Here is a 12,322-nt window from a genome sequence, read left to right on the forward strand (position 1 = left end):
ATGGTCAAAATCTAAAACAGTTTATAAATATCAGTACAATTTATGTGTTAACCTTTCTTCCTATCCTGAAATGGTAGCTAAATTAGGGTTTAACCACAGAGGACAAGAGCTAAGCAACTAAAAGTATCCGAAGATACTGCCCAATAAAGGACAGGCATTCCTTGTCATGAGCATAAAGATCGCCCAGTTCTGTAAGGCTACATCTACTGGTTCAAACACAATCCTTTTGTGTGGAATTGAAAGAGCATATTCTTATGAAACCCAATTAGCAAAAAATAAATAATATGTCCAAAGCAATTTAGTCTTTCACCTGGTTGAGACTAGAGATTCAACTAGATTCAGACTCTAGTCTCAATCTAGTTTGACTGCTCTGTATTGATGAAAACACTGATTATCTTATCTGAAGGAATATACATTGTCTTTTGGCAATCAGACTTCATGTTTCCAGAATGCTATAGCAAACCATGCACTCTTGGGTCAAGACTAGGTTTTAATCCTTTTTGGATCCTCAGCACATAGCTCAGAGCCTAGGATATGGCAGGTGTTCAGTAACTGCTTGCCAAATAAAATTCTACCTGAACAGCTTCATCACGTGCTTGTTTTTCCTCCTGTCTTCGCTGACGTTCTTCCTGTAACTCATTAAGCCTCTGTTCATATTCCTTCAATTTTGATAAGACATCATGGCGCTTATTCTGGGCTTCAAGGGTATTTATGAAGGCAATTTCATTTACCTTCGATAAAAACAAAGAAAGTGAGTATTAAATCAAATTAATTCTAAGACACAACACCACAAAAATAAAAAACCTAACAGCAGTCTTTGATAGTAATATAAACTACTAATAAGGCATAAAACAAAACAGCTTTTTTCTTTTAATATTTGCCTCAAAAATGGATAGTAATCCAGTGTATGTAAGAAACCCAAAGGAATAAGAATTGATTTAGAATAAATATTTTAGTGGCAGGTCTTAAGCTAAGAAACAAATCAAGATTCTTAAAATAAACATAAATTTCTACTTAATTAATTACAATTTGCAATTACATAAATTATATTAAGATTTAAATAGGTACATACATGTTATTCTAATGAACTTGGTAAAACAAACTTAAAATAAGCAATACATCATTTTTCTTCAACATACAGCAAATAAGTGACAATTTGTCAGGTAGTAAAATATCTATGACATCCTCAACTTCACATATGTTGATACTTACTAGCCAAGTTTTGCTAGAAAGCATAGTTTTTATGAGTAAAGTTTAGCGAAAGATAAAGCTGGAAAAAGTTAGTTGGGATCAAATTTCTCATTTTTGAAAGCCAGAGTGAAGGCATACTACAGTGAAATGGTAGACTGACTCTGACAGAAGTACAGACTCCAGGAATCCATGCTGGTAGAATAAAACCTATCATGAGGCATGTTAAAAATCTCAGACAAAACAGTTTGAATATGTCTAAAAACGATTTCCCAATCCCTTTGCCACGTGGCCACTTTTTAAAGTAGGATAATAACATAACCATCTTTCAAACTGTACTGAAAGTATAAGACAAACAGCTGTACTCAAGGAAAAGGAATCATACTACATCAGGGCTCACTTGTTAAGCATAATCAAGATCAAAGAAATAGGAATGGGACTTAATGCTAGAGACAAAATAAATAAGTAAACTAAAGTTAGAGGGAAGAGTGTGCAAAAGTTGGGTAAAAATTTCAAACTGTGATGTTGGTCAAAGGGTACAAAGTTTCAATCATGCAAGATGAGTAAGTTTTAGAGATGTACAGCATGGTGATGACATTTAAAAAATACTTGAAATTAGCTAAGAAGATAGATCTTCAATTTTCTCAGCATATATGCAAACACATAAATGGTAATTAAGTAGAGGTGACAGATACGTTAATTAGCTAGGCTGTGATCATTCCACAATGTATATGTATACTAAACATCATGCTGTAAACCTTAATATATATAATTTCAATATGTCAATGATGTCTCAATAAAGCTATAAATAAGTAAACAGAACAGAAGTTAACAGAAAAATTAAAAACCCAGTCTAGAAGAAAACATAACCCAAGGAAAACCAGAAAACTCCCTCGGCAAACTATTTAATATAAAAGGAGTTAAAAAAAAAACCCTGAATTTAAAGGTGCAAACAACTGGTAAGAGAACAAAACAATAAAAGATTAGAAAGCTAAGGAAACAAAGTTAGGACAAAATTAACTCTATCACTGAATTAGAAAAAGCATGGAGCAAATAAAAATGACAAAAAATGATATCACTAAATAGAGGCAAGTCTTAATGTTAACATTAACATTATGTAATGCTAACATAGCATTAACAATGTTAATGCAGAACTTAAAATGAAAATTTATGTATAAGTAATAAGCTCTGAATATAATGAACAGGCCAAGATCGCCAAATACAAGGATGAATAATATCTATAGTTAAGAAAGACAAGGGGCACCTGGGTGGTTCAGTCAGTTAAGCACTTGACTCTTGGTTTAGAGCTCAGGTCATGATCTCAGGGTCCTGGGATTAAGCCCTGCCTCCAGTTCCAGGTTCTGCACACAACATGGAGCCTGCTTGTCCCTCTCCACAGCCCCCTGCTCTTCCCTCCACTCAGGTGCACTCTCTCATAAAAAAGTAAGTAAAATCTTTGAAAACAAAAAAGACAAAAGAAAATATTCCAACATATAATATGGAAAACTTTCTATGGGGGGAAAAAAGAAACAAACTGAAAATTGAAAGAGCACATGTTATTTCATGAAAAAATGTTCAATACCAAGAATATCCTTATTAAATCTTATTAAATAATAAAATGCTAAGGAAGAAGAAGAAATTTAAGCTTCCAACCAGTAAATGCAAATCACCTACAAGAAGGAGAGGAGGAAAACTCAGTATAGCCTCAGGTTCTCCCCAGAAGTAGTTAATGCTAGAAGAAAATAGTCTACAAAATTTTGAAGGAAAAACATTATGAACCATGAACCTGATCTCTAGCAAAAATGTATTCAGAAGAAATCCCTCAGCCTTAGATATGGAAGAACTCAAGGAATAGAGAATATATAAGTTCTTCCTGAAAAAATCACTTGTTAATAAAATCCACCCAACCAGAGACAAGTCAAAACAAACAACTCATAAATGGAGAATGAGTGAAGCTGTAAGTCCATTTATATACAGAAGGAAAACTACATTAAGGAATTTATAATTTCAGAAGTATAAACGTTATCTATCTTAACAATGTAAAAACAATAAAACTATGAAAAATTATTGGGAGGAGATTAGGACAAAAGAAAGAAATGGTAGTGCTCGTTTCCTCAAAACTTTATACAATGAAATAGAGTGTAGTAAATATAAGTATTCCAAACTCTGAATTTTTCATAATTTTCATAATCTTAAAAGAAATTATTAAAAACAATGCCTTTTGTGAGAAAGAAACATTTATTATAAATCAAAAATTGCCTCAATTTTACTGCCATTTTATTTCCATCTAAAATGGAAATAAAATCAAGTTTAATACTTCTTATTCATAAGTACCATTTATAGTATAATTCTATTTTTTTAAAGTTACATATTCATGCCATGTGAACATTATTCTAGAGAGATGTCTGGACATCTCTCTATTTGCCATTATTTGCCATTAGGTATTTCTTTGGTGGCTAGTTCTGAGGTGGAATTTTGAGTTGCTCTTGCTATATTGCTTCAGTTCTTTAAAATGAAATCAAACTATTTCTATAATAATTATGGCTACTACTCTTAATATAAAATAATATTAAAGAAAGCTAAAGAAATGCATTTATACTAAGACTTGAAGATAAACGAAAGTCTCTGAAAGTTTTTGAGCTAAGAAGTAATACAATAATATCTTGCAGAAAGATTAATTTAAAGGGAAAAGGGAAAAAAAGGCAAGCATACCAACTACAAATATTTAGGAGGGAGATTAAAAAAAACCTGGTGGCAGTTATCATAAAAACACATGAGAGACTAAAGAACTGTAAAATTTGCAGCTCAGTATATATATGGGAAATGGAGGAAGAAGTCGAAAAGATCAGCTTATCTTTTTGCTATATATAAAAGAATTACTCAAAACAACAACAACAATGAATCAAAGTAAATGATCAGAACTTTGCCAAGTCTAAGTTAATGGGAAATTAGTGATACCATTATCTGAAATACATATTTCAGGAGAAGCAGATAGTGCAGAAGACAGAAGCAGTGAGCTGATGAGTTCCACTGAATAAAATCATCAAGAAATAGATAACTGAATCCAAACATCAGTTGTGGCCACAAAACAAGTCTCAACAAATTCCAAAAGACTGAAGTTATGCCATGCATCTTTTCCAACCACAACACCATGAAATTAGAAATCAAACACGAGAAAAAATTCTGGAAAGAACAAAAATATGGAGATTAAATAACATGCTACTAAACAATGAATGAATAACATGCTACTAAACCAAGAAATCAAAGAGAAAATTTAAAAATACCTGGAGATAAGTGAAACATAACAGTCCAAAATCTTTGTGATGCAGCAAATGCTCTTCTAAGAGGGAAGTTTACAACAAGATAGGCCTACCTCAAGTAGCAAGAAAAAGCTCAAATAAACAATCTAAACTTATACCGAAAAGAGCTAGAAAAAGAACAACAAACAAAATAAACAGAACAGTACAAGGAAAGAAACAATAAGGATTACAAACAGAAATAAATTAAATAGAAACTAAGAAAACCATAGAAGAGATCAGTGAAACCAGATTGTTTGAAAAGATCATCAAAATTGATAAACCTTTAGATAGACACATTAAAAAAAATTTTTTTTCAAACAAAATCAGACACAAAAGAAATACAAAGGATTTTAAGAATATGCCATGAAAAATTATATGCGAAAAAATGGACAACATAGAAAAAATGGATAAATTCCTAGAAACCTATAATCTACTAAAACAGAATCAGTAAGAAATATAAAATTTGAAAAGACCGATCACCAGCAATGAAATTTAAACATTTAAAGAAGTGTTAATACCTATACTTCTCAAGCTATTAAAAAAAAAGAAGAAAAAGAAGAAGAGGAGGAAGAGGAGGAGGAGGAGTAAGAAAAGCTTCCAAATCCATTCTGTGAGGCCAATATTATCCTGATACCAAAACTGGATAAAGACACTACAAAAAAAAGAGACCTACAAGTCAGAATCTCAGATGAACACACAAGCAAAAATCCTCAACAAAATATCAGTGAATCCAACAATACACTAAAAAATCATTCTCCATGATCAAATAGGATTTATTCCTGGGATGCAAGGGTAATTCAATATGCACAAATCAATCAACTCGACACACCTCTCAACAAGAAAAAGGATGAAAATCATATGATCATTTCAACAGATGAAAGAAAGCGTCTGATAAAGTACAACATCCACTTATGGTAAAAACTCTAAACACAGTAGTAGGTTTATGGGGAATACACCTTAACATAATAATGGTTATCTATGAAAAATCCACAGCTAACACCACACTCAATGGTGAAAAGCTGAGAGCTTTCCCCCTTAGATCAGGAACAAGACAAGGATGTCCTTTCTCACTGCTTTCATTCTGGAAGTCCTAGCCACAGCAATCAGACAAGAAAAAGAAATTGGTAAGGAAGAAGTAAAACATCCCCTACTTGTAGATAATATAATACTATATATAGAAATCCCTAAATGCTTCACAAAAAAACTACTAGAACTGATAAATGAATTCTGTAAGGTCACAAGATACAAAATCAATATATAGAAATCTGTTGCTTTCTATATACTAATAATAAAGTAGCAGAAGGAGAAATTAAGAAAATAATCCCATTTATAACTGCACCAAAAATAATAAAATATCTGGGAAAAGACTTAACCAAAAAGGTCAAAGATCTTCTGAAAACTATACAACATTGATAAGGAAACCAAAGATGACACAAACAAATGGAAAGATATTCATGCTTATGGATTGGGAAAAGAAATATTGTTAAAACATCCATACAACCCATTAATGCAATCCCTATCAAATCACCAACAGCGTTTTTTCACACAATTAGAATAAATAACCCTAAAATTTGTGTGGAACCATGTAAGACCACAAATAGCCAAAGCAATTTTGAAAAAGAACAACTGGAGGTATTGCAAACTCATATTTCAAGATATAATATTAAACTGTAGAAATCAAAACAGTATGGTACAGACACAAAAACAGACATACAGATCAAGGGAACACAAGAGAAGAGCCCAGAAATACACCCATGATTATACAATCAATTAATATTTGACAAAGGAGGCAAAAATATACATTGGAAAAAGACAGTCTCTTCAACAAACGGTGCTAGGAAAACTGGACAGCTACATGCTAAAGAATGAAACTGGAGCACTTTCTTATGTCATACACAAAAATAAACTCATAATGGATTAAAGATCTAAATATGAGACATGAAATCATAAAAATTTTCAAGGAGGAAAATAAAGCAGCATTTTCTCAAACATCAGCTGAAGTAACATTTTTCTAGGTATGTCTTCTGAGGCAAGGGAAACAAAAGCAAAAATAAACTACTGGGAATACATCAAATTTAAAAGATCCTCAAAGCACCCTGAAACTAATACACTATATGTTAAATACAGTGAATTTTAATTTAAAAAAATTTTTAAATAAAAATAAAGCTTCTCAAAGCAATCCACACATTTAATGCAACCCCGATCATAATAGCACTATCATTTTTCACAGAGCTAGAACAAACAATCCTAAAATTTGTATGGAACCACAAAAGACCCCAAATAGCCAAAGGAATCTTGAAAAGGAAATGCAAAACTGGAAGCATCACAATTCCAGACTTCAAGCTATATGACAAAACTGTAGGTGATCAAGGCAGTATGATACTGGCACAAAAACAGACACATAGATTAAAGAATGGAAAATCCAGAAATGAACAAATACGTGGTCAATTAATCTAGACAAAGCAGGAAAGAATATCCAGTGGAAAAAAGAGACAGCCTCTTCAACACATGGTGTTGGGAAAACTGGACAGCAACATGCAAAAGAATGAAACTGGAACACACTCTTATACCATACACAAACACAAATTTAAATGGATTAAAGACCTAAATGTGAGACCATAAAAATCTTAGTGATGATTACATGCAGTAACTTCTTTGACGGGGGCCATAGCACCTTCTTACTAGCTATGCCTCCTCAGGTAAGGGAAACAAAAGCAAAAATAGACCATTAGGACTTCAGCAAAACTAAAAGGCAACCTAAGGAATGGGAGAAGATATTTGCAAACAACATATCTGATAAAGGGTTAGTATCCAAAATATATAAGAAACTTATAAAACACAACACCCAAAAATGAGTGATTCAATTTAAAAATGGGCAGAAGGAGGAGTCAAGATGGTGAAGTAGCAGGCTGAGACGACATCAAGAAGCAGGAGATCAGCTAGAGACCTTATCTAACCATTGCAAACACCTACAATCCAATGGGAAATCGAAGAGAAGAAGAGTAACAATTCTAGAAACAGAAAATCGATCACTTTCTGAAATGTAGGACCTGCGGAGAAGTGAATCCAAAGCGACGGGAAGATAGACCCCATGGGGGAGGGGCTGGCTCCCAGCAAGCGGCGGAGCAACCGCGCACAAAATCAGGACTTTTAAAAGTCTGTTCCGCTGAGGAACATCGCTCCAGAGGCTACCCGGGGCGAAGCCCACGCGGGGTCTGCGTGGCCTCAGATCCCGCAGGGTCACAGAAGGGTCGGGGGTGTCTGAGTGTCCCAGAGCTTGCGGGTATTGGAACGGAAAAGCCGGCTACAGAGACAGAGCCGACAGTAAGCTCGCAGCTCGGGGTGACCTTGAACCAGTCGCAGGCTCGGTGAGCTCGGAGCGCGGCCGGAGGTCAGGCAGACGGGAGTAACTGGGCGCGGTTCAGAGAACGCCTCACAAAATCAATAAGAATAGGCCCACACCCCGTCACCTAATAGTAAAATTTACAAGTCTCAGTGACAAAGAGAAAATCCTGAAAGCAGCCCGGGAAAAGAAGTCTGTAACATACAATGGTAAAAATATTAGATTGGCAGCTGACTTATCCACAGAGACCTGGCAGGCCAGAAAGAGCTGGCATGATATTTTCAGAGCACTAAATGAGAAAAACATGCAGCCCAGAATACTATATCCAGCTAGGGTATCATTGAAAATAGAAGGAGAGATTAAAAGCTACCAGGACAAACAACAACTGAAAGAATTTGCAAACACCAAACCAGCTCTACAGGAAATCTTGAAAGGGGTCCTCTAAGCAAAGAGAGAGCCTACAAGTGGTAGATCAGAAAGGAACAGAGACCATATACAGTAACAGTCACCTTACAAGCAATACAATGGCACTAAATTCATATCTCTCAATACTTACCTTGAATGTTAATGGGCTAAATGCCCCTGTCAAAAGACACAGGGTATCAGAATGGATAAAAAAACAAAATCCATCTATATGTTGCCTCCAAGAAACTCATTTTAAGCCGGAAGACACCTCCAGATTTAAAGTGAGGGGCTGGAAAAGAATTTACCATGCTAATGGACATCAGAAGAAAGCAGGAGTGGCAATCCTTATATCAGATCAATTAGATTTTAAGCCAAAGACTATAATAAGAGATGAGGAAGGACACTATATCATACTCAAAGGGTCTGTCCAACAAGAATATTTAACAATTTTAAATATCTATGCCCCCAACGTGGGAGCAGCCAACTATATAAACCAATTAATAACAAAATCAAAGAAACACATCAACAATCATACAATAATAGTAGGGGACTTTAACACTCCCCTCACTGAAATGGACAGATCATCCAAGCAAAAGATCAGCAAGGAAATAAAGGCCTTAAATGACACACTGGACCAGATGGACATCACAGATATATTCAGAACATTTCATCCCAAAGCAACAGAATACACATTCTTCTCTAGTGCACATGGAACATTCTCCAGAATAGATCACATCCTCGGTCCTAAATCAGGACTCAACCGGTATCAAAAGATTGGGATCATTCCCTGCATATTTTCAGACCACAATGCTCTGAAGCTAGAACTCAACCACAAGAGGAAGTTTGGAAAGAACCCAAATACATGGAGACTAAACAGCATCCTTCTAAAGAATGAATGGGTCAACCGGGAAATTAAAGAAGAATTGAAAAAAATCATGGAAACAAATGATAATAAAAATACAACGGTTCAAAATCTGTGGGACACAACAAAGGCAGTCCTAAGAGGAAAACATATAGCGGTACAAGCCTTTCTCAAGAAACAAGAAAGGTCTCAGGTACACAATCTAACCCTACACCTAAAGGAGCTGGAGAAAGAACAAGAAAGAAACCCTAAGCCTAGCAGGAGAAGAGAAAGCATAAAGATCAGAGCAGAAATCAATGAAATAGAAACCAAAAACACAATAGAACAAATCAACGAAAGTAGGAGCTGGTTCTTTGAAAGAATTAATAAAATTGATAAACCCCTGGCCCGACTTATCAAAAAGAAAAGAGAAAGGGCCCAAATAAATAAAATCATGAATGAAAGAGGAGAGATCACAACTAACACCAAAGAAATACAAACTATTATAAGAACATACTATGAGCACTCTACGCCAACAAATTTCACAATCTGGAAGAAATGGATGCATTCCTAGAAACATATAAACTACCACAACTGAACCAGGAAGAAATAGAAAGCCTGAACAGACCCATAACCAGTAAGAAAATTGAAACAGTCATTAAAAATCTCCAAACAAACAAAAGCCCAGGGCCAGACGGCTTCCCGGGGGAATTCTACCAAACATTTAAAGAAGAACTAATTCCTATTCTCCTAAAACTGTTCCAAAAAATAGAAATGGAAGGAAAACTTCCAACATCATTTTATGAGGCCAGCATCACCTTGATCCCAAAACCAGACAAGGATCCCACCAAAAAAGAGAGCTATAGACCAATATCCTTGATGAACACAGATGCGAAAATACTCAACAAAATACTAGCCAATAGGATTCAACAGTACATTAAAAAGATTATTCACCACGACCAAGTGGGATTTATTCCAGGGCTGCAAGGTTGGTTCAACATCCGCAAATCAGTCAATGTGATACAACACATCAATAAAAGTAAGAACAAGAACCATATGATACTCTCAATAGATGCTGAAAAAGCATTTGACAAAGTAAAACATCCCTTCCTGATCAAAACTCTTCAAAGTGTAGGGATAGAGGGCACATACCTCAATATCATCAAAGCCATCTATGAAAAACCCACCGCAAATATCATTCTCAATGGAGAAAAACTGAAAGCTTTTTCGCTAAGGTCAGGAACACGGCAGGGATGTCCATTATCACCACTGCTATTCAACATAGTACTAGAAGTCCTAGCCTCAGCAATCAGACAACAAAAGGAAATTAAAGGCATCCAAATCGGCAAAGAAGAAATCAAATTATCACTCTTCGCTGATGATATGATACTATATGTGGAAAACCCAAAAGACTCCACTCCAAAACTGCTAGAACTTATACAGGAATTCAGTAAAGTGTCAGTATATAAAATGAATGCACAGAAATCAGTTGCATTTCTCTACACCAACAGCAAGACAGAAGAAAGGGAAATTAAGGAGTCAATCCCATTTACAATTGCACCCAAAACCATAAGATACCTAGGAATAAACCTAACCAAAGAGACACAGAATCTATACTCAGAAAACTATAAAGTACTCATGAAAGAAATTGAGGAAGACACAAAGAAATGGAAAAATGTTCCATGCTCCTGGATTGGAAGAATAAATATTGTGAAAATGTCTATGCTACCTAAAGCAATCTACACATTTAATGCAATTCCTATCAAAGTACCATCCATCTTTTTCAAAGAAATGGAACAAATAATTCTAAAATTTATATGGAACCAGAAAAGACCTCGAATAGCTAAAGGGATATTGAAAAAGAAAGCCAACGTTGGTGGCATCACAATCCCGGACTTCAAGCTCTATTACAAAGCTGTCATCATCAAGACAGCATGGTACTGGCACAAAAACAGACCCATAGATCAATGGAACAGAATAGAGAGCCCAGAAATAGACTCTCAACTCTATGGTCAACTAATCTTCGACAAAGCAGGAAAGAATGTCCAATGGAAAAAAGACAGCCTCTTCAATAAATGGTGCTGGGAAAATTGGACAGCCACATGCAGAAAAATGAAATTGGACCATTTCCTTACACCACACACGAAAATAGACTCAAAATGGATGAAGGACCTCAATGTGAGAAAGGAATCCATCAAAATCCTTGAGGAGAACACAGGCAGCAACCTCTTCGACCTCAGCCGCAGCAACATCTTCCTAGGAACAACACCAAAGGCAAGGGAAGCAAGGGCAAAAATGAACTATTGGGATCTCATCAAGATCAAAAGCTTTTGCACAGCAAAGGAAACAGTGAACAAAATCAAAAGACAACTGACAGAATGGGAGAAGATATTTGCAAACGACATATCAGATAAAGGACTAGTGTCCAGAATCTATAAAGAGCTTAGCAAACTCAACACCCAAAGAACAAATAACCCAATCAAGAAATGGGCAGAGGACATGAAGACACATTTCTGCAAAGAAGACATCCAGATGGCCAACAGACACATGAAAAAGTGCTCCATATCACTCGGCATCAGGGAAATACAAATCAAAACCACAATGCGATATCACCTCACACCAGTCAGAATGGCTAAAATCAACAAGTCAGGAAATGACAGATGCTGGCGAGGATGCGGAGAAAGGGGAACCCTCCTACACTGTTGGTGGGAATGCAAGCTGGTGCAACCTCTCTGGAAAACAGCATGGAGGTTCCTCAAAATGTTGAAAATAGAACTGCCCTATGACCCAGCAATTGCACTACTGGGTATTTACCCTAAAGATACAAACGTAGTGATCCAAAGGGGCACGTGTACCCAAATGTTTATAGCAGCAATGTCCACAATAGCCAAACTATGGAAAGAACCTAGATGTCCATCAACAGATGAATGGATCAAGAAGATGTGGTATATATACACAATGGAATACTATGCAGCCATCAAAAGAAATGAAATCTTGCCATTTGCGACAACATGGATGGAACTAGAGCGTATCATGCTTAGCGAAATAAGTCAAGCGGAGAAAGACAACTATCATATGATCTCCCTGATATGAGGAAGTGGTGATGCAACATGGGGGCTTAAGTGGGTACAAGAAGAATAAATGAAAGAAAATGGGATTGGGAGGGAGACAAACCATAAGTGACTCTTTTTTTTTTTTTTTTTTTTTTTTATCAGAGAGAGAGAAGGGGAGAGAGCGAGCACAGGC

General features: G+C 35.6%; 1 protein-coding gene across 3 annotated transcripts in view; it reads right to left on the reverse strand.

Annotated features, from left to right (window-relative positions):
- The window catches only part of SCAPER (S-phase cyclin A associated protein in the ER), a 508,924-nt gene that overhangs the window by 344,917 nt on the left and 151,685 nt on the right, over positions 1-12,322 (reverse strand). For all 3 annotated transcript variants that reach the window (XM_013059415.2, XM_013059414.2, XM_013059413.2), the window contains one exon: positions 576-731. In XM_013059415.2, coding sequence (XP_012914869.1) covers positions 576-731 — 156 coding nt within the window. The remainder of the gene's footprint in view (positions 1-575; positions 732-12,322) is intronic.

This window comes from Mustela putorius, unplaced genomic scaffold (assembly GCF_011764305.1).
Source record: "Mustela putorius furo isolate JIRA1106 unplaced genomic scaffold, ASM1176430v1.1 tig00003972_pilon_pilon_pilon, whole genome shotgun sequence".
NCBI classification, from domain to species: domain Eukaryota; kingdom Metazoa; phylum Chordata; class Mammalia; order Carnivora; family Mustelidae; genus Mustela; species Mustela putorius.